We start from the raw sequence: 19,095 nt of genomic DNA, 5'->3' as shown, positions 1-19,095 counted from the left end.
TAGCACAGATAAATTACTGTACTGTGTCATTCATGTACTCATTTTCATCAATTCTGCAATAGTGCATGCTAATGATCACAGTTTGCATAATAGCTCAATCTGAACTCAACAATAATAGCATCTAAACTTAAGTACTGCACGTCAGTTCAATAGTCACACCATTATCTTGAAGCAGTTTAATTAAATGTCGGTGACCAGGAACACTTGAAGATTCATATAACGCTTTCACAAAGTTTTCCTCTCCATCTGGTCCAATTGAATCCAAAATCGATTGCAATTGTCGAGTTTTCAAGGTTGGAGATGTTGTAGATTGTGGGCCTAATCGCTCTCTGTCGACCCTTGTCAATAAATTGTGCCTATTTAAAAATGGTAGTATTTCATCTACTACAATGTACTGTTCCATTTCAGGATTTAATGTGGTAATGATTTCCAATATACTTTGATTCTCAGGATCATGTGTTGAAACCTTCAGTGGTACTTGCTCCCCTGGTGGTTCATCTGTAATGTATAAGAGTAGTACTGTAGCAGAAGTTAAGCGTATCAATATATATATATATATATGTGACCGGATTTGCGAAAAGGTACCTTTTTCACACATAAAATTTGACCCATTTTTTCAACTTTCAAACTTTGTAACTTTTTTATCACTGCAAGCACGTATCTGTAATTTTCCATGAGTATGCCTACATTATGTGGCTACATTTTGCTACAAAAAGAAAGTCAATCAGTGCACGGAGTCAACAGTTATGACATTTCGTTTGCTGGTATGTCAAATGTGTGGAAAAGGTACCTTTTCGCAAATCCGGTCACATATATATATATATATATTATTATATTCATTACACTCTCTGTTTGCTTTCAACTATTTCCTTACTTACTCATAATAACACTAAACAGTACAATTTCAGCTCACCTGTGTTCCAAAATAATTTCCTTAAACCATAGTTGGGCATAATTCAATAAAAATGAATTGTGGATTATATTATTATATAAATAAGGTTGTATTCAAGTATAGCTACAGTATTCGCTAATGTTTAAAATGTGTTCATACAGGATAATATATTATATTATAAGACTGATGCTGTTATACTACTATTTGAGAAGCCTGGACTGATGCTTAGTCACTAGGAACAGTAGCTATTTTATTATGCATTCAGTTTGTTATAACATACATTTAGGAAATGTCTATACAATAGTTAGACACCAAGATCAAGGAAACTACATGTAAGTGATTTAGTAACCCTGAAGGCCCAAGGCTATAGCATCCTGAACCTTGGGAGGGAAGTATTAAGGGCCTAGGGGGTTAATACACATAAATCGCTTAGTTGCCATTGGTCATGGTGTCTAACCTATTTAGATTAAGCATTGCAATGGTTTAAATTATGTACCTTAATAGCCATGGCATGAGTGTGGGGTGAAAGAGCAACGAAAAGCAACTGAACACCTATCCTGAAGTTCCTATGGTGCCCACAAAAATAATAATTCGAGGGGTGGGTACCATATTTACTCGATTTGTGCTGCAGGAGTTCTATTATTTTTTTTACCTAAAAAAGAATAAATCACTTCGAATAGTGCCGCATTGCAATATTATTTGAGAGTGCACTACTAATGTTTAAACCTGCCATTATTAGCTATTCCATGATTCTATATGTAAAATTTTAGTTTTATAACAATCACAACACTTTGCTACTTTTCATGTATACAAGACTTTTCTTTCACTCACATTTGCCTCAGCAATATCTTGTCATTGTTCTCACATAATAATTATGCTATCCATGATCAAAATTCACATGGTCCCATATAAATACACTTGTGAAGCATGCCTGCAGTTTCCCACACTTACAGAGAAGTCACTCAAGTGGAATATAGTAGTTGTAACATGAGTACTTGTGATTAGTTTAATATATATATACATATGTGCAATTGCAGGCCCAAGTGCTTGTGCATAAACATCAGGCTAATCACTTGTGTACATATTACAACTGTTACATGTAGATGGTCTTATTTAAATGGTGACAGTCAGGTGAGCTTACACTCTATTATAGGTTTAATACTCACTGTGATTGTATGTACTGCTTTTAGTTGGAGTGCTTTCTGTTGGTGATGACGTCACTTGCTCAGTATTCAATGATGGTACTATGTATTGTAAATAAAAGAATATCTGACTTTTCTCCATGCTAAAAAATTATATCACATCACTACACCTGTAGTATTATTTTATCTACATTTCACTGTATACAAATATTGAATTGGTATAATCAGTATCAGCTCTTTAAACAGATAAATCAAAAATCAGTACAACTAAAAACTCCTTATCGGTACATCTCTACAGGGGCGGATCTAGGATTTATAAAGGGGGGGGGGGCTAACTCAAGGTACTAATCTCTTGGGTAGAGGTGTGCTTCGCATGCTGGAACTATAGGGGGGTCTAGGGGCATGCCCCTGCAGGAAAATTTTGAAAAATAGATGCTAAAATACTGCAATTTGGAGACATTTCCACATAAAATTCATAATATTTTCTGCCTGTAGATATTTTATATACTGCCTTTAGATTATAGGTATGGCTCTCTGACTCTGAAGTATTTTGCTAATGGAAAAGTTTGGGTAGGTACAGGCAACCAAGTACATGATGCACCCCTCTCACAATTGCACAACACTGAATAAGTGCATGTTAGAATAATAATATGTCGAAAGTGGAAAATTTTGAACAATACAAGATTGAATCTGAAGCATTATCAATGGAAATTGTGTACCTGAATTAAGTATTGTCATACATATTAACTATGTACACAAGTAGATGAATGAAGCCCTTTAAACAGACCAATGCACTTCATTGTATGTATAGGTGCAGGCAGATTTGGAAAAATTCCATAACAGAACCAACTACATGTTTCCAGTGAATGTTCTATTAGAGTAGTTAGCTGACTGCTCTATTAGAGTATCTCGATCTTGTACACCTCCAATGCTGATCCGGGTCCTTGTTGCATAAACTTTAGCATAAATCCACTGATAATACCTTGGAAAAATGTTTATAAGGTGGTTTTATGAGTATTTGTATTATTAGTGATCATATAATTATGCTAAGACAAAATTTCATTATAATACTCAGCATATTGATCAAGTAAAGCCTAAATATGAAGGGGGGGCTTCAGCCCCCAAAGCCCTCCCCCCTGGATCCGCCCCTGCACTACTACCAAAATTGTTAGGCCAAACAACTTTAATGGTACAGATATCGTAAGCATTTCCAGTAGTGATAGTACATATAGCAAGGCATTGAAAAGCTGTAACTTTTGTCTAAAGTCAATTAATTTGAAAACAGTATTTTGCAGTATACCACAATTGCAGAAGTACATTAAATTTCACTTTTACTAAGTACATACCTTACCAAAGAATCGATGGACTGAGGTAAATGACTGGCTACATACACCTATTAGGTCTTTATACTGGTGGTTGCTAAACTATTTCATGCAAATGAGCTAGGCACGCCAGTTTTATCATGCTGATACATGTGATAGTTATATATTAAAGCACTTATTTGGCTCCCTAATTCATGAATCAGACTTGTACAATAGCCACAACAAATCCATGGTGTAATAAAAACAGAAGCACTGTACACAATTGACAATAGATACAATATCTGTACCTTCTTGTTTTACTGTCAATCCATCTGTGGTATCACTTGTACAGTTTGTTGAGACACCTTTGTGGAAATTATATATATGCATGTCATACATCAACAGACACAGTATCACAACCACAAATATTCTAAGTACAACCTATATGCCCCTTGATATAATCTACTGTTCATGTTCACCTGATATCAAAAGCTATAAGCACGTTTTGTCTCCTAAGGGTTGTGTACAGAGCAATCAATGTATGTTCTCCTGTTTCTGCACACTTGGATTAGTAAGTGAAGATTAATGAGCAAAAGGTTTAGCTGTAATGATGAAAATGATGGTTTTCAAGATAGTTTTGGCCATGCTATTTTCCTGAGCTGCATTGTGTTGCTCAGGTCTTAGTAAAATGTATATTCACTCAAAGTAGTCACAATTACAGAGTAGCATGAGGAAAAACTGAGTGCTATGTATTACTATATTACTATTTTGTGTCTTGCCTATTATCTTGTAGATAAATTAAAGCATAGCACAAGTATACAGTAGCATCTGCATGCAGGCATAGCATAAACAGACAACAATTGTGACCCGGTCTGACAAAATGGGGCTTATAGCCAGTCAAATGTTTACTATAATTTCAAAGTTTGAAATTTTTTCTGTGAACATGATGAATATTTCAACTTTTCAATATTAAAAATTTATGGAGAGTTTACTGAAACTTACAGAAGTGTTATAGCTTACATAGAAATGGAGATACACATTATTATACAAACACATGTATTTTCTGGCTATAAGCTCCGTTTTGTCAGACTTGGTCACAATTACTATTATAATATTATTTACTTGGACATGTCATCCATTTCTGTATTGTCATGTTTGTCTAAGCGAATAAGATGATAAGTTCACTTTTAATGTATGCGTGAACAAACCTTTTTGATTCACACTTTTCTGTTTAAAGTAAAGTATTCTATGATACCAACAAATGACAAGCAGAATGATAACAAGCATGATAACAGCAGCTGCTATTACTCCAACTGTTGCTCCTGCAATAACCCCTGTTTTGCTATCACCACCACTTGTGCCATCTGAAGTAGATACTAAATGGTAGGTTGAAGTCACTAAATATTTACTTTGTTCTGCTTGGTTTGATAAAGTCGGAATTATTGAGGGTGAAGTAAGTAAAACTAGCTATAAGAAATGGTTAAGGGGACAAGCATGTATCATAAGTGCAATATAACCAAGATAATGAATTCATGAGCTCTATACACTATTATATTGCTACAACTAATATTGGTCTTGATGTGGATGAGACACAAAGTAGCTATATGCCTTAGAGTAAAGACCATTGGTGTTTTCAACATTAAGTTGTTATTAAATTAAATTAATTATCAGTAAGTTTAATGCTTGATCTATAGAGTACTTAATAGACTGGCTGCTTTAAACAAAAACTTTTTTTTGCCAAACTGTAACAACCAAACAATGATACTATAGTCAGCTGTGAATTTGCACTTGTATGGTTTCTTGGATTTATATTGACTGATACTTTGGTATGTAGATAAATTGTGACCAGATTTTACAAAGCCAATCCAAATTGCACATCAGGCAAAATCAAACTAACACAACCAGTGGATAGCTACACTATCACAGTCTACTAGTTTTGACCCTCAGCATTACTAAAACTACTCGATACACAACCAATCCAAATTGCACATTAGGTAAAAACGAACTAATACTACCAGTGGATTGCTACACTATCATACTACTAGACTTTACCCTCAGCATTATTAAAACTACTTGAGGCTAGTTTTATAAGGCATCATTTCTGGGTGGTGTGGCAAGCTTAAATGGCAATTTCTGGCCCTGGCTTGGCAAGAATTAGTGATGTACTCCTGGGTAGCCTGATATGGTTGGTCAAATATATTTTCTGTTGATATTGCTCCATATCAGCCACTAAGAAACCAGCACTGAATTGTAATCTCATGTCTGTACTTCAATCGTTGTGTGCCTCCATTTTGAAGCCTATGTTTCACCCAACCCATCACCCCCACTTTCCTCCCCATTGTGAGCACTCATAATACTACTTTGCTTGTCCAACTGCTCAGATTTTTATCTTATTAACTGTACAAGCAGCTACAAGTACTGGAAATGGTCTGAAAGGTAATAGATTGATGCATCCCTTGTGTAAATTTCATAATGCATGCTTGTTATCCTTGTAAAGTTACACTGACTTGAATCCTTTCAAAAACCATTTATCTCAAAATTTCTAATGTGCAATTTGGATCATTTTTCCAAAATCCAGTCACAATTGTTCCTAAACATGGAGTTTCCTGTTTTAAAAAAATTGTAACACTGACAGTTAGAATCTATTATACTGTAGAGTCTTATGTACCGTATACAAAGTCTTAGTGTTTTATATGTATTGGTTGCAACATGGGAATAAGGCATACATATCATTCAGCAAAAGCCTGATTTCTCAGAGTTACAGCTAATATGTAACACTTCTGATCCATATCTGGCTAATAGCCTGAATTGTGGGCGATCAATCACCCAAGCCAGTATAAGTACTACAGCTACAGTGTAGATACATGCCTAAATATTTGCTAATGGGTCAGCACCTGGTACAATCTGGCTATTTATGTTTGGTCATGATGATCAGAAATATCTTAGAGATATCACAGAGAATTTTGCTTACATGAGTTTAATGTTTAATCAGTACTTGTTTATGTAATAATAACAGAGTTTACAAAAAGCCTTGGTGTATAAGCTTGCCTGTAGAGTGGTTACTTCAAGTGGATTGGCAATTCTTTGTTATCAGTAATAGGGGTGTAGTCTGTATTTGAAAATGCATGGAAAAGCTTGGTAAATATGCTATTGCACTAGTTCTCACCTCTAGCTTAGTTCAACAATTTTCAACTCATAGGGTAACAAGGATAACAAAACACTTTCTGCCTTAATGGTTTTTATGACTAAATCCAAGTCGTACATACTTTAGTCATGTATATTAGTCTTAATGTCTATATAATCACTGCCCAGTCGTACATTCAGATGTAGCCTGGGAAAAGGCATATCATAACCAAATGTAACCAGAACATCCAGCTGCTGACCCATAATCGAATCCTCTAGGCATGTGTATATAATACATCTAGTGGTTGTACTTGTATTGGCTTGGGTGGTTGATCATTCATGCTTCAGGCTATTAGCCTGATATGGGTCGGAAGTGTTACATATTAGTCGTAACTCAGGGAATTCATGCTCTTGCCTGAGATGTATATAGACAGAGGGCATTTTTATCCTCGCTATTGTATGAGAAAATGTTAGGCTAAGGTGAGAATCAGTAAATAACGTATTCACTAATTGTTTCCACATATATGTTTCTGCCATACCCCCCATCATGAAGTTACCATTCTGTAAGAAGTAACCACTCTACAAGCAAGCTTACCTGTCTAAGCCTTTAGTAAACTCTGTAATTACGTATTCCATAAACGATTTAATATACAGTACTGTACAGCACTGATTAAAACATTAAGCTCATGTAACTGAAATTCTGTGTGATATCTCTAGGATTTGTCCATTCATTGTAAACAGAACATACCAGCTGCTGACCAATAATCAAATTGTTAGGCATGCATATATAATAATTATATCCAGTTGCTTGCACTTGTATTGGCTTGGGTGATTGATCACCTTGTGCAGGCTATCTGCCTGATATAGATGGGAAACGTTACATGGGGCATTAGGGCTTTAATTTCCTGATATATATATATATATATATATATATATATATGTACCACTTTCACACTTCAGATCAAAGGAAAGCCAGTGCATATATATCACATATTGCACTGACTCAAAATGTTAACGAGATACCAGTGCATATATCTCGTTAAGGCAGTGCGTATATCTCATTACACATTGCCTTAACGAGATATACGCACTGCGTATATCTCGTTAACTTGAGACATTGCATACCTAATAGGTGTGCACACTATATCCAGAAATCATCAGATATTTTTGACGTTCTACTGTTATCCTCTTCTCTTATATAGGGAATCAAGCAAGCTGCGATTGTCGGATTGAATTCTGCCAAACAACCTGTGATTGTGGGATTCAATTTTAATACATTAGCAGTAGTTTGTTTTTTACTTTTGTAAATGTAGCAACTAAATTAACATAATTAACACTAGTCTCTTAAAATTGCTATATTAGCAATAATAAAATCAAACTACTGTTTGATGCATTAAAATTGTGTAATATTCCTTCTGCACGCGATAACTTTTGAAATAACTTTGATCACCAAAACATACACATAACTTTGTATAAAAACACAAGTCTATTTATACTATGCAAATCTTACAATACCATGGTTACAATACAAAAACAAGTTGTTTACCTATTAATAAGATATCTACACATCCATAAATAAGATGTTTACATAAGTGCTAACAACATTTACACTTCCATAATTATGAGTGCTAAATAACCTAATTACAAAACTCAACAAAACAGTTCATGAGTAAAGCTTCAGTTTACCACAAATGGAATCCCACAGTCAGTCAAAATTTAATCCCACAATCACAGCTTACTTGGTTCCCTATATAAGAGAAGGGTATAACAACTAAAGATTTTGCCAATTAGGTGAGTCTACATGCTAAAGTAGAACATATTAGTTATACCATGGGCACTCATGCTTTGCCTGTATATACGCACTCGCCCTCAGGCCTGTGGTCCTCGGGCTTGTGCGTATATATCAGGCAAAGCACTTTTGCCCATGGTATAACTATCTAATCCAAAACAGCCAAGCTGTAAAAAAAGAGTGCGGCCCTGAGAAAGGCTATGGTGAAAGAAGATGTGAAATCCAAGGTGGCGGCCAAGTAATGGCTGTGATGGTAGGTTAATGGTAAAAATTTTAATAACGACAATTCAGGTGAATTTTGTGCCAAGACCAAGTGGCACCAAATTCACCTGAAGTGTTGTTATTAAAATGTTTACCATTAACCTACCATCACAGCCATTACTTGGCCGCCACCTTGGATTTCACATCTTTTTTCACCATAGCCTTTCTCAGGGCCGCACTCTTTTTTTACAGCTTGGCTGTTTTGGATTAGATTTCACTTCTTTTTGTATTTGTATACCCCAAAGCCGGCCTATGGCTGGCTTTAGGGCTTTTTAACCTGTCATTTTTTCTTTACTACAGGAAGAAGAAAAGATGAAGCAGGATGATTTCTTTGTAGCTGACTTCTCTGCAAGGTGATCCTTCTAGCTGGTCACTCTACCGGATGACTTGCTTGTAGCTGAACTCTCTACAGGGTGATTTGTTTGTAGCTGAACTCTCTACAAGGTAACTTCTTCTAGCTGATCTTTCTACAGGGTGATTTGTTTGTCTCTACAGGGCAATTTGTTTGTAGCTGAACTCTCTATATGGTAGTTTCTTTGTAGCTGAACTCTCTACAATGTAACTTCTTCTAGCTGAACTCTCTACAGGGTAACTTGTTTCTAGCTGAACTCTCTACAGGGTGATTTGTTTGTAGCTGAACTCTCTACAAGGTAACTACTTCTAGATGATCTTTCTACAGGGTGATTTGTTTGTAGCTGAATTCTCTACAGGGAAATTTGTTTGCAGCTGAACTCTCTACATGGTAGTTTCTTTGTAGCTGAACTCTCTACAATGTAACTTCTTCTAGCTGAACTCTCTACAGGGTAACTGCTGAACTCTCTACAACGTGATTTGTTTGTAGCTGAACTCTCTACAAGGTAACTTCTTCTAGATGATCTTTCTACAGGGTGATTTGTTTGTAGCTGAATTCTCTACAGGGCAATTTGTTTGCAGCTGAACTCTGTACATGGTAGTTTCTTTGTAGCTGAACTCTCTACAATGTAACTTCTTCTAGCTGAACTCTCTACAGGGTGATTTGTTTGTAGCTGAACTCTCTACAGGGTAACTTGTTTCTAGCTGAACTCTCTACAGGGTGATTTGTTTGTAGCTGAACTCTCTACAAGGTAACTTCTTCTAGATGATCTTTCTACAGGGAGATTTGTTTGTAGCTGAATTCTCTACAGGGAAATTTGTTTGCAGCTGAACTCTCTACATGGTAGTTTCTTTGTAGCTGAACTCTCTACAATGTAACTTCTTCTGACTGAACTCTCTACAGGGTGACTTGTTTGTAGCTGAACCCTCTACAGGGTGATTTGTTTCTAGCTGAACTCTCTACAAGGTAACTTCTTCTAGCTGATCTTTCTACAGGGTGATTTGTTTGTAGCTGAATTCTCTACAGGGCGATTTGTTGCTGCTGAACTCTCTACATGGTAGTTTCTTTGTAGCTGAACTCTCTACAATGTAACTTCTTCTAGCTGAACTCTCTACAGGGTGATTTGTTTGTAGCTGAACTCTCTACAGGGTAACTTGTTTCTAGCTGAACTCTCTACAGGGTGATTTGTTTGTAGCTGAACTCTCTACAAGGTAACTTCTTCTAGATGATCTTTCTACAGGGAGATTTGTTTGTAGCTGAATTCTCTACAGGGCAATTTGTTTGCAGCTGAACTCTCTACATGGTAGTTTCTTTGTAGCTGAACTCTCTACAATGTAACTTCTTCTAGCTGAACTCTCTACAGGGTAACTTGTTTCTAGCTGAACTCTCTACAAGGTAACTTCTTCTAGATGATCTTTCTACAGGGTGATTTGTTTGTAGCTGAATTCTCTATAGGGCAATTTGTTTGCAGCTGAACTCTCTACATGGTAGTTTCTTTGTAGCTGAACTCTCTACAATGTAACTTCTTCTAGATGAACTCTCTACAGGGTAACTTGTTTCTAGCTTAACTCTCTACAGGGTGATTTTTTTGTAGCTGAACTCTCTACAAGGTAACTTCTTCTAGATGATCTTTCTACAGGGTGATTTGTTTGTAGCTGAATTCTCTACAGGACAATTTGTTTGCAGCTGAACTCTGTACATGGTAGTTTCTTTGTAGCTGAACTCTCTACAATGTAACATCTTCTAGCTGAACTCTCTACAGGGTGACTTGTTTCTAGCTGAACTCTATGCAGGGTGATTTGTTTGTAGCTGAACTCTTTGCATGATTGTTTCTTTGTAACTGAACTCTCTACAATGTGACTTCTTCTAGCTGATCTCTCTACAGGATGACTTGTTTCTAACTGAACTCTCCATAGTGTTAGTAATAATAATAGTAATAGTGTGATCTGTTCAATCGACATAGCGGAACTTTCTACTGGGTGATTTGTTTGCGGCTAAACTCTTTGCATGATAGTTTCTTTGTAACTGAACTCTCTACAAGATAACTTCTTCTATAGCTGATCTCTCTACAGGGCAATTTGTTTGTAGCTGAATTCTCTACAGGGTGATTTATTTGAGCTGAACTCTCTACATGATGGCTTCTTTGTAGCTGAACTCTCTATTAGGTACCTTCTTCTAGCTGATCTGACTACAGGGTGACTTGTTTGTAGCTGAATTCCCTACAGAAAAACTTGCAATGTAATGTAACTGTGTAAATTATACATGCAGCTGAATGCTTTATTAGGGTGACTGTTCTATTAGAGTATCTCGATCTCGCATTTGCTGCACGTAGTTGCCTTTCGAATCATAACTTAGTGATTTGTAATCCGATTCTTCTGTACTACTGCAAGAACTTTCTATGATGATTATTCCAGCTACATACTGATTTTCAGTTCATTGCTCTAAGCGGTTTGCCTGGTAGACACGAAAACTAATAGTTTTATTATTCATAAAAATCGATCTCGTAATTTTGACACAGGTTGGGTTTTGTGTCATATCTCCATGGTCTTTATCCCGATTCCTTTCAAACCACAAAAAGGCACTCCTACGATGGTTGCTCCATCTACATATCAATTTTCAACTGATTCCTCCTTGGGGTTTAGCCTGTAGGCGTGACAGACCTTCGACCTTATTTTACGCAAATAATCTAATCGGTAATAACTCCGTGAATGTTCATCGCATTCCTACCAAAGTTGGTACGGAGATCCGTCTTAATGAGCCCTTTAAGTGTGCCAATTTGCAGCCCAATCCGAGCACGCATTCGTGTTTCATGGCGAATTTTCCAAGTATGCGAAATGACGAAGAAAAAAAACGAAGAAATTAAAACGAAATTTTGTTCGCTCGTATCTCGGAAATGGCTGGAGCGATTTTCTTCAAAGTTGGTATGTAGACTCCCCTAACTGGGCGGCACGTCTCTAGCAAATTTGGTTCCAATCGGATAAGGGATCACAGAGCTACATAGGTGTGAAAATTGGGTTTTCTTTCTTCCTGTTAATATACTCACGGTGTGGCGCGCCGGCTTCTTGGGCCGCACGACACACTATCGTGTGTCTTGATTACATATATATATGCCCTCAGCCCTTGGGTCTTTGTGCCTTGGGCCTTTGGGCCTTTGTCCCTTGGGCCTTTGTTCCTTGGGCTGTCAGATGTACTTATCAGGCAAAGTCCTCATGCCTGTATTGCAATTATTTCATATGTGATTGACCCTGATCAAAGGTGCCTTGAAGCTAGTAAGTTAATTTTGATTAATCACACTGTACCTCTTAGCTTATCATCTAAAATTACACAATGCAATAGTGGTGCTGTATGTGTACATCATTCACTAGTCAAGTAGTGGATTGCCAGGAATGTGTAATTGGAAAGGCTATAAGACCCTTTTTGGAGATTCAAAAATATCCAATACTTTATCTGCAGTTTACACTACCTACTGCCTGCATAACTGGGAATAATATGAATGTAGTATGCAGTACACAGTTTGTACCTGGTGAAGGTAATGAAGTGGCTACCATCCTGTCTGTTGATCTCAACATTTGATTTACTAGGAAACGCAAAGTTGAAGTACAGTAAAAAGTAAATAATGTAAAAGTATATAAAATTATGATACAGTAGGACACAAGCACCCATTAGACCAAACATATACCTGTATACTTACAAATAGGTGATTTCCACACACATTATAATTATTTACTTAACTACAGATTAGAAAAGTCATTGTCTTTAAACGGATACAGTGACTTACAACAGCTCAAGTTTTCATGCTTTTTTTGGCGTTAAGTTATGATCTCAAGTCCATAGACTTGGCAACTCCTTTCACAAATTAATAATAGCTGTACATTTTTAAATTATGGCTGAAGATATAGGTATACTGTATTTATAGTTTGACAAGGAAGGGAATATTTAACACACTCTAACATACTGTACCATATCTGTGTAAGAACAAAGTATAAAATTTGGTGAGGAACTAATACTCAGTCTGGTAATTTCCAAAGTATGAGAACAACTACAAAACGATCAAATTAAAATCTCATTGCTACCAAAGGTAATTACACTGTTGCGCATGCATAGAAGCCACTGTGACAGCATGAATTTTTGCCAAAACAAATATCATAATATCATTTAATTTACAGTTAGTAAATGACATATATCTTTTTTGCCAAATTTATATGGTAACCATTAATACATGTTTATAATTAGGATATTGTTGACTTTGTAAGTTTATTTCATTAACTGAGTACTACTCTCAAAACATTTTCCCACTTTACTTCATACCATAATATTAACACTGAAGCTTATTCACAACGTTCAATCCAAGACATCCTGATAATGTTGCTTACATTGTTTATTAAAATATGCAAAATGCATATATACAGTACATCAGCATTGTAAATAGTGTTGCTAAAATTCCTCATGTACACTTTAGTTACCACCAAACACATATGAACACTAACATACACGCAAATTGATAAGTGTATGCAATTTTTGATACAGCGTGCAAATGTACTTACAGTAGTTGAGTGCGCTAACAGGATTTTGATTTAATTTTTGATTGATTTTTAATTTAACCTCACGATAAAAATACAATTAACTATTCACTGCACAACAAGAAGTCAAAAACAGCGGCCAGAAGGTTCGATGATAAAAAGATGTCATCGGGTAATCCGTTCCACCATTGTGCAGCAGCATGTCAAAAAAGTTTTTGGTGGAAGTTAAATGATGTAATACTGGTGGAACAAATCGTGATGAGCATCTAGTATTATAGTCATGGTTTTTTTCCAAATAAAATTGAAGGATCTAGCAAGTTATTTTATCATCCAACATAGATTTGGCTCATGGCACACAATGAATGATATTTGACTAGTGATGGAACAGATAGCCAATTTAACTTTTTACGATAATGGGACACAGTCAAATTTTTGTAAATTAATAGTGATGCATGTGCCCCGGTTGTGCAGAAGTTGCAGATGTTGGCTCTGGCTCTGGCAGTTAGACAACATAGGACCCCAGACTGGCTGGGTGTAAGTTAATTGTGATATAACTAAAGAATCAATTAACATTTTAATAACATTAATAACAAGCTTAAGATATTTATTAGTGTAAGGGAGCTGTAAAATTAATGTCAGTTGCTTTGTCCATACATTACTATATACCTGATTGTATTGATACAGTTGAACTGCTGGAACTTGGTGCAGTGCAGGTCCATATTACACATATACAATATCACTTATGCATGTTGCTAAGTTGTTTCATTGTGTGTGACTCAACACACCAGAGAATTTATTTTATGTATAATGCATTATACTACATACATACATGTACAGTACTACAGAATGGTAAACTCATAAATAAAAGACTATTATTGGTCCCTATCAAATCATGTAATCAATTTAGTTATCCATACCTAAATGGAATCCCTAGTAACCATCCTTTACTTCATTATTATATTGTGTTCATATTGTTTAGTGTGGGGCAACCATTTACAGGTTTACAATTTTATGCAGCTACTGTATCAGCAATGGCATTAGTAGTACATTAACTGTGCACATGCATTGTAGTTTACAAAGTGAAGTGTTTGTATTAACAGGAATTTATAGTTTCATGCCATAAAGCACTAGTCTTGTAGCTCATACATAATATGCACAACACATACTGTAGTAACCCTGCATGTACAGTAGTTGTGTAATTTCAACTACTGTACTCACAAAATGAATGCTCCACGCTAGAATGGTATTTTGCAACTACACAAGCTTAAAAATTTATGCATGCACATACGCACACTAGCACAAAGCAAAGTCTTTGGCTACCATGCAGGCACAGTCAGTGAACCAGCCCTAAGACACTTATGTGCTACTCAGGTGTTATGAACCAGCATAGGTAATCTTCCTGGGGGAAGACTAGTAGCTAACCCCCAGAAGGCTGTACCATATTTCACAAGTAAAGGTGTGGGCATCTGAAGTACCACCTGGACTTTTACATGTAAATATGAGACATGCACTTGTTTACTCAGTTAATACCATTTATCTATTCATGTTATATACATCCAGTGGACTGGTACCCTTCTAAACAGTTGGGTAGACTAGAGCTTTGTGAGCATGTTTCTTGCTCAAGGAAACAACAACAGCAACTAGGTGTTAAATCTCAAACTTTCAATTGCTAGGCCAATGCTCTAGCCAGTATGCATGTACACACACATGCTCACATGCACACATGCACGCACACACTGTAAACGCATACTTTAGTGTCACACATGCTACAAACACACACATACTACAAACACACACAGTGGTACATAATATATATATATATATATGTAATACTACAGATATCATGGTATTCGAAATATATACCAAAAGATATACAAACTTAGAAAAGATGTTATAGTGCGAGGCTTCGCCTCGCACTATGGCACCCTTTCCTAAATATGTATATCTTTTGGTATATATTTCGAACACCATGATATCTGTAGTATAATATGTTAATACAACATCTCGTCTCCCACTTGGAAGAAGTAACAGCAATTTCTAATGTTTTTACACCATTATTAATACTGGTAAGTAATTCCTTGTGATGAGCATGCTCTGTTGTTGCTAGGTAACAGGTATTGGTTACTATGGTACCAGCAGTTGTCAAGTCGGACATGCCTAACTGGTAAAACAACTAAACACTATCAAAAAATTTTAGCCAATCAGATGTACAACATCAATATCGTATCCTGTACAAAAACTCCAACAGCAGCTTGTGGTATATTTTTGATATACTACAGCAAACTAGCCAATAGAATCAGTATATCACTTGTACATTTGATATACGCATCTGATTGGCTAAAAATTTTTGATAGTGTTTAGTTGTTTTACCAGTTAGGCATGTCCAATTTGACAACTGCTGGTACCATAGTAACCAATACCTGTTACCTAGCAACAACATCGTTGACTAGCAACCGTTGCTAGGTAACCACTACTGATTTTAGAATGATTTTGAAACCATAGCAATGGTTGCTAAACAACCACCAAAAAGCATGTAACTAGGTCAGGTTTACATTTTGTTGCCTAACAACAGTGGCTATGGATTGTTGGGACCGATTTCAAGAAGATTGCAGGCTGCAACACATTTGCATACTCCTTGAGCATGCTAATCACAAGGAATTACTTACCAGTACTAATAATGGTGTTAAAACATTAGAAATTGCTGTTACTGCTTCCTAGTGGGAGACGAGATGTTGTATTAACATATTATACTAATACAACATCAATATCGTGTCCTGTAGAAAAACTCCAATAGCAGCTTGCGGTATTTTATTGATATACTACAGCAAACTAGCCAATAGAATCAGTATATCACTTGTACATTTGATATACGCATCTGATTGGCTAAACATTTTTGATAGTGTTTAGTTGTTTTACCAGTTAGGTATGACAACTAGTGGTACCATAGTAACCAATACCTGTTACCTAGCAACAACATTGTTGTCTAGCACCATTGCTAGGCAACCACCACTAATCTAAAAATGCTTTTGATACCATAGCAACGGTTGTTAAGCAACTGCCAAAAGGTATATAACTAGGTCAGATTTAAATTTTGTTGCCTAGCAATAGTTGCTATGGATTGTTGGACCGATTTTCAAGAAGATTGCAGGCTGCAACACACGTGCATACTCCTTGAGCATGCTAATCACAAGGAATTAACTTACCAGTACTAATAATGGTGTAAAAACATTAGAAATTGCTGTTACTGCTTCCAAGTGGGAGACGAGATGTTGTATTAACATATTATACTACAGATATCATGGTATTCGAAATATATACCAAAAGATATACATATTTAGGAAAGGGTGTCATAGTGCGAGGCTTTGCCTCGCACTATAACATCTTTTCTAAGTTTGTATATCTTTTGGTATATATTTCGAATACCATGATATCTGTAGTATAACATATACATCTATATATATATCATAGATATATAGACAGACAAGCACACCACAAAGGCATGCACACACACATATGTATATGCTTACATACTTATATGTACTCATGCATACACGTACCAGCAATGGAGCAATCACTAGCATTAATCAATGTGCTTCTTGGAATACTATTACTGTGAACCATTACATATAGGGCAAACAACACTGTAATTCATATTAAAGTACAATTCTTCTTGTAATGCATCTGTTTATTTCAATAACTTGTGGTAGTCCAGCATTTCTATGTATTTCATACTGTGTGTCTATCAATGACTTATCAAACCATATGGTGACAACTAGCTTGATCTCAGTTGTGGTAGTACATGCTGTCACTGACATGCACGACTGACAACTTTCTTGTTCATCTGTATGCATTAACTGCATGTACACTGATAAATAAATGATAAAAAAATTCAACCTTATTCACAAGTCAAGTTATAGGTTGCCAGTTACATGCAATTGGAAGACTATAAGATCCCCTTTTGCAGATCCAGTCACAAATACACAACAACACAAGTCAAATGTACAATACACCAGCAAGAAATAAATACACTTAATTAAAATACAATGATGCATGACAAAGCAGTAGCCTCCATAGCTATCTGTTCATGCCAAACTGTTTTATACAACTGCTCCATGATAAAAGAAAGTTCTTTTACCAAAGTTAGTGTAACATCTAAATGGGTTATATGATTCTGAGAAAGGTTAAAAATTATAGTACCCGTGTGCAGTCATGTGATAAATATGAATAAATGCTCTGTTAACAGAATAATGGATAAAATCATGTGGATGTGTATTTGAGTGTGGGCATGCAGGACTGAAATAATGAATCTCCTTGGGATGGCCATACCTTGTAGCTAGCTACTATGCATCCGTTCGCCAGTAATTAGAGCTATCAAGTTAGTGAGTGAAATTAAAGACTTACAATATGTTGACAGTTTAAACCACCTAAACTTACCATCTCTCAGATATAGACATTGTAGAGGGATTGCGGCAGACTATTTCATAACATGCTGGACATGGATATCTCATCTTTATTAATTTACCCTTCAATCATTTTCTAATAGCAAGAGGTCATAATTAAAGATCTATAAACCACATGCTACCTGCTTGCCACACTATCACTTCTTTTCAGTAAGATTTATAAATGATTGGAATGGACTCCTACATGCATGATTCAGTTAATGTTAATTCAAGCAATTTGTTTAAGACACACCTTGATAGATTTTATTATGATTGTATAATTATTTTTGCAGTAGTTTGATTATGTTTAGATCAGGTTTTTACAGGCTTTGCCTTTCTTACCTGTACCCCCAATAACATAATAATAACAATAGTAATTGCTATATCTATAGCTACGTACATTATTTAATTTCCTCTTACCTTCGGAAGAAAAATGCAGGACCATTTTCTCTGTACCATTCATTCGATTTACACAGCTGTAGGGTTCAAATGGGTCACTTCCAGGTTGCCATGTTAAGGCCACTCCAAACAAATTCTCTGTTTCCCGTCAACCGCCCGCATCTAGCTACTGTCAGCTCTAAATATTCCATTATTCCGTATTCTTCCATTATTTTCCGGTGATTGTTGCATACTGACAGGCTCACTTAAAACCCATGTCAGCTCACGTGCCAGCAGTGCTACCAAGTCGGCACAAACACTTCACGTTTGTGCTATTTTTGCAACTTGAAAAGGAAGGAACAAGCTTAAGCATGCTTTTATGCAGTTTTTTTATGGTTGTGCCAGGCAAATAATGGCTTGAAAAGCTGCCAATCTTATAATGAAATAATGGAAATGGACCGCCCGCCCGCATGCAAATATGCTTCAGTCCAGGACGGGAAACAGAGATTTATTTGGAGTGGCCTAACACTAACCCACAGGGCACTTGATATTTCACGATGGGTAACGTTTGCTTGTGGGTTGCTTGCGCTTTCCCATCTACACTGTGATGGGCTACGCATACAACAAGAGATTTCTTGACTGTTTCCATTTTCTGCCGAAAAACGGCGAACTTGAACATCACCACAAAATTTAGCAATGTTGTTTGTTATGGGCAGTAGTAACCCCCAAAAGATGATCGCCTTGTAAACCGACATCAATGTGAAACTTTTTTGGCTGAATATATCATTCTACAATCAGTCGGCATCAACGTACATTTTATAATACAGTATAGATGACTCAGAACATGATCGAATAGTCGGAGTAATGTAAACAAGGTAATAAATAATGAATTCGCCAT

The 19,095-nt window shown here is 36.2% G+C and overlaps 1 protein-coding gene across 4 annotated transcripts; it reads right to left on the bottom strand.

Moving 5' to 3' along the window:
- Positions 1 to 16: 16 nt before the first annotated feature.
- Positions 17 to 19,085, bottom strand: LOC136262971 (uncharacterized). Of its 4 annotated transcripts, none has more exons than XR_010704416.1 (7): positions 18,240 to 19,085; positions 12,381 to 12,437; positions 4,544 to 4,711; positions 4,458 to 4,494; positions 3,644 to 3,700; positions 2,059 to 2,136; positions 17 to 498 (listed from the first exon to the last, which is right to left on the bottom strand). XR_010704416.1 is itself a non-coding variant. In XM_066057401.1 (7 exons), exons 4-7 carry the CDS (start codon positions 4,486 to 4,488, stop codon positions 128 to 130), a joined length of 537 nt encoding a protein of 178 aa, XP_065913473.1. In that variant the 5' UTR covers positions 4,489 to 4,494; positions 4,544 to 4,711; positions 12,381 to 12,437; positions 16,938 to 18,105; the 3' UTR covers positions 18 to 127. The 4 variants fall into 4 exon arrangements, 3 of the variants coding, with proteins under 3 accessions (XP_065913473.1, XP_065913467.1, XP_065913482.1); XM_066057401.1 differs by lacking the exon at positions 18,240 to 19,085 and adding an exon at positions 16,938 to 18,105 and having other exon boundaries at positions 18 to 498; XM_066057395.1 differs by lacking the exon at positions 18,240 to 19,085 and adding an exon at positions 4,745 to 4,802 and having other exon boundaries at positions 18 to 498; positions 4,544 to 4,699; positions 12,381 to 13,035.
- Positions 19,086 to 19,095: the final 10 nt, after the last annotated feature.

The sequence above is a fragment of the Dysidea avara genome, chromosome 1, assembly GCF_963678975.1.
Source record: "Dysidea avara chromosome 1, odDysAvar1.4, whole genome shotgun sequence".
Taxonomy (NCBI): Eukaryota; Metazoa; Porifera; class Demospongiae; order Dictyoceratida; family Dysideidae; genus Dysidea; species Dysidea avara.
Note: the sequence above shows the minus strand (reverse complement) of the source record. Positions and strands in the feature narration are given on the sequence as shown.

What these genes read in the sequence shown, in the direction of transcription:
- LOC136262971 (XM_066057401.1), bottom strand. Translation starts at nt 4,488, where the DNA reads ATGACAATACAGAAATGGATGACATGTCCAA. An exon ending in GAAATGGATGACATGTCCAA is followed by an intron (nt 3,701 to 4,457) that starts GTAAATAATATT and finishes ATTTCCACAAAG; the next exon opens with GTGTCTCAACAAACTGTACA. An exon ending in AAGCAGTACATACAATCACA is followed by an intron (nt 499 to 2,058) that starts GTGAGTATTAAA and finishes TATACATTACAG; the next exon opens with ATGAACCACCAGGGGAGCAA.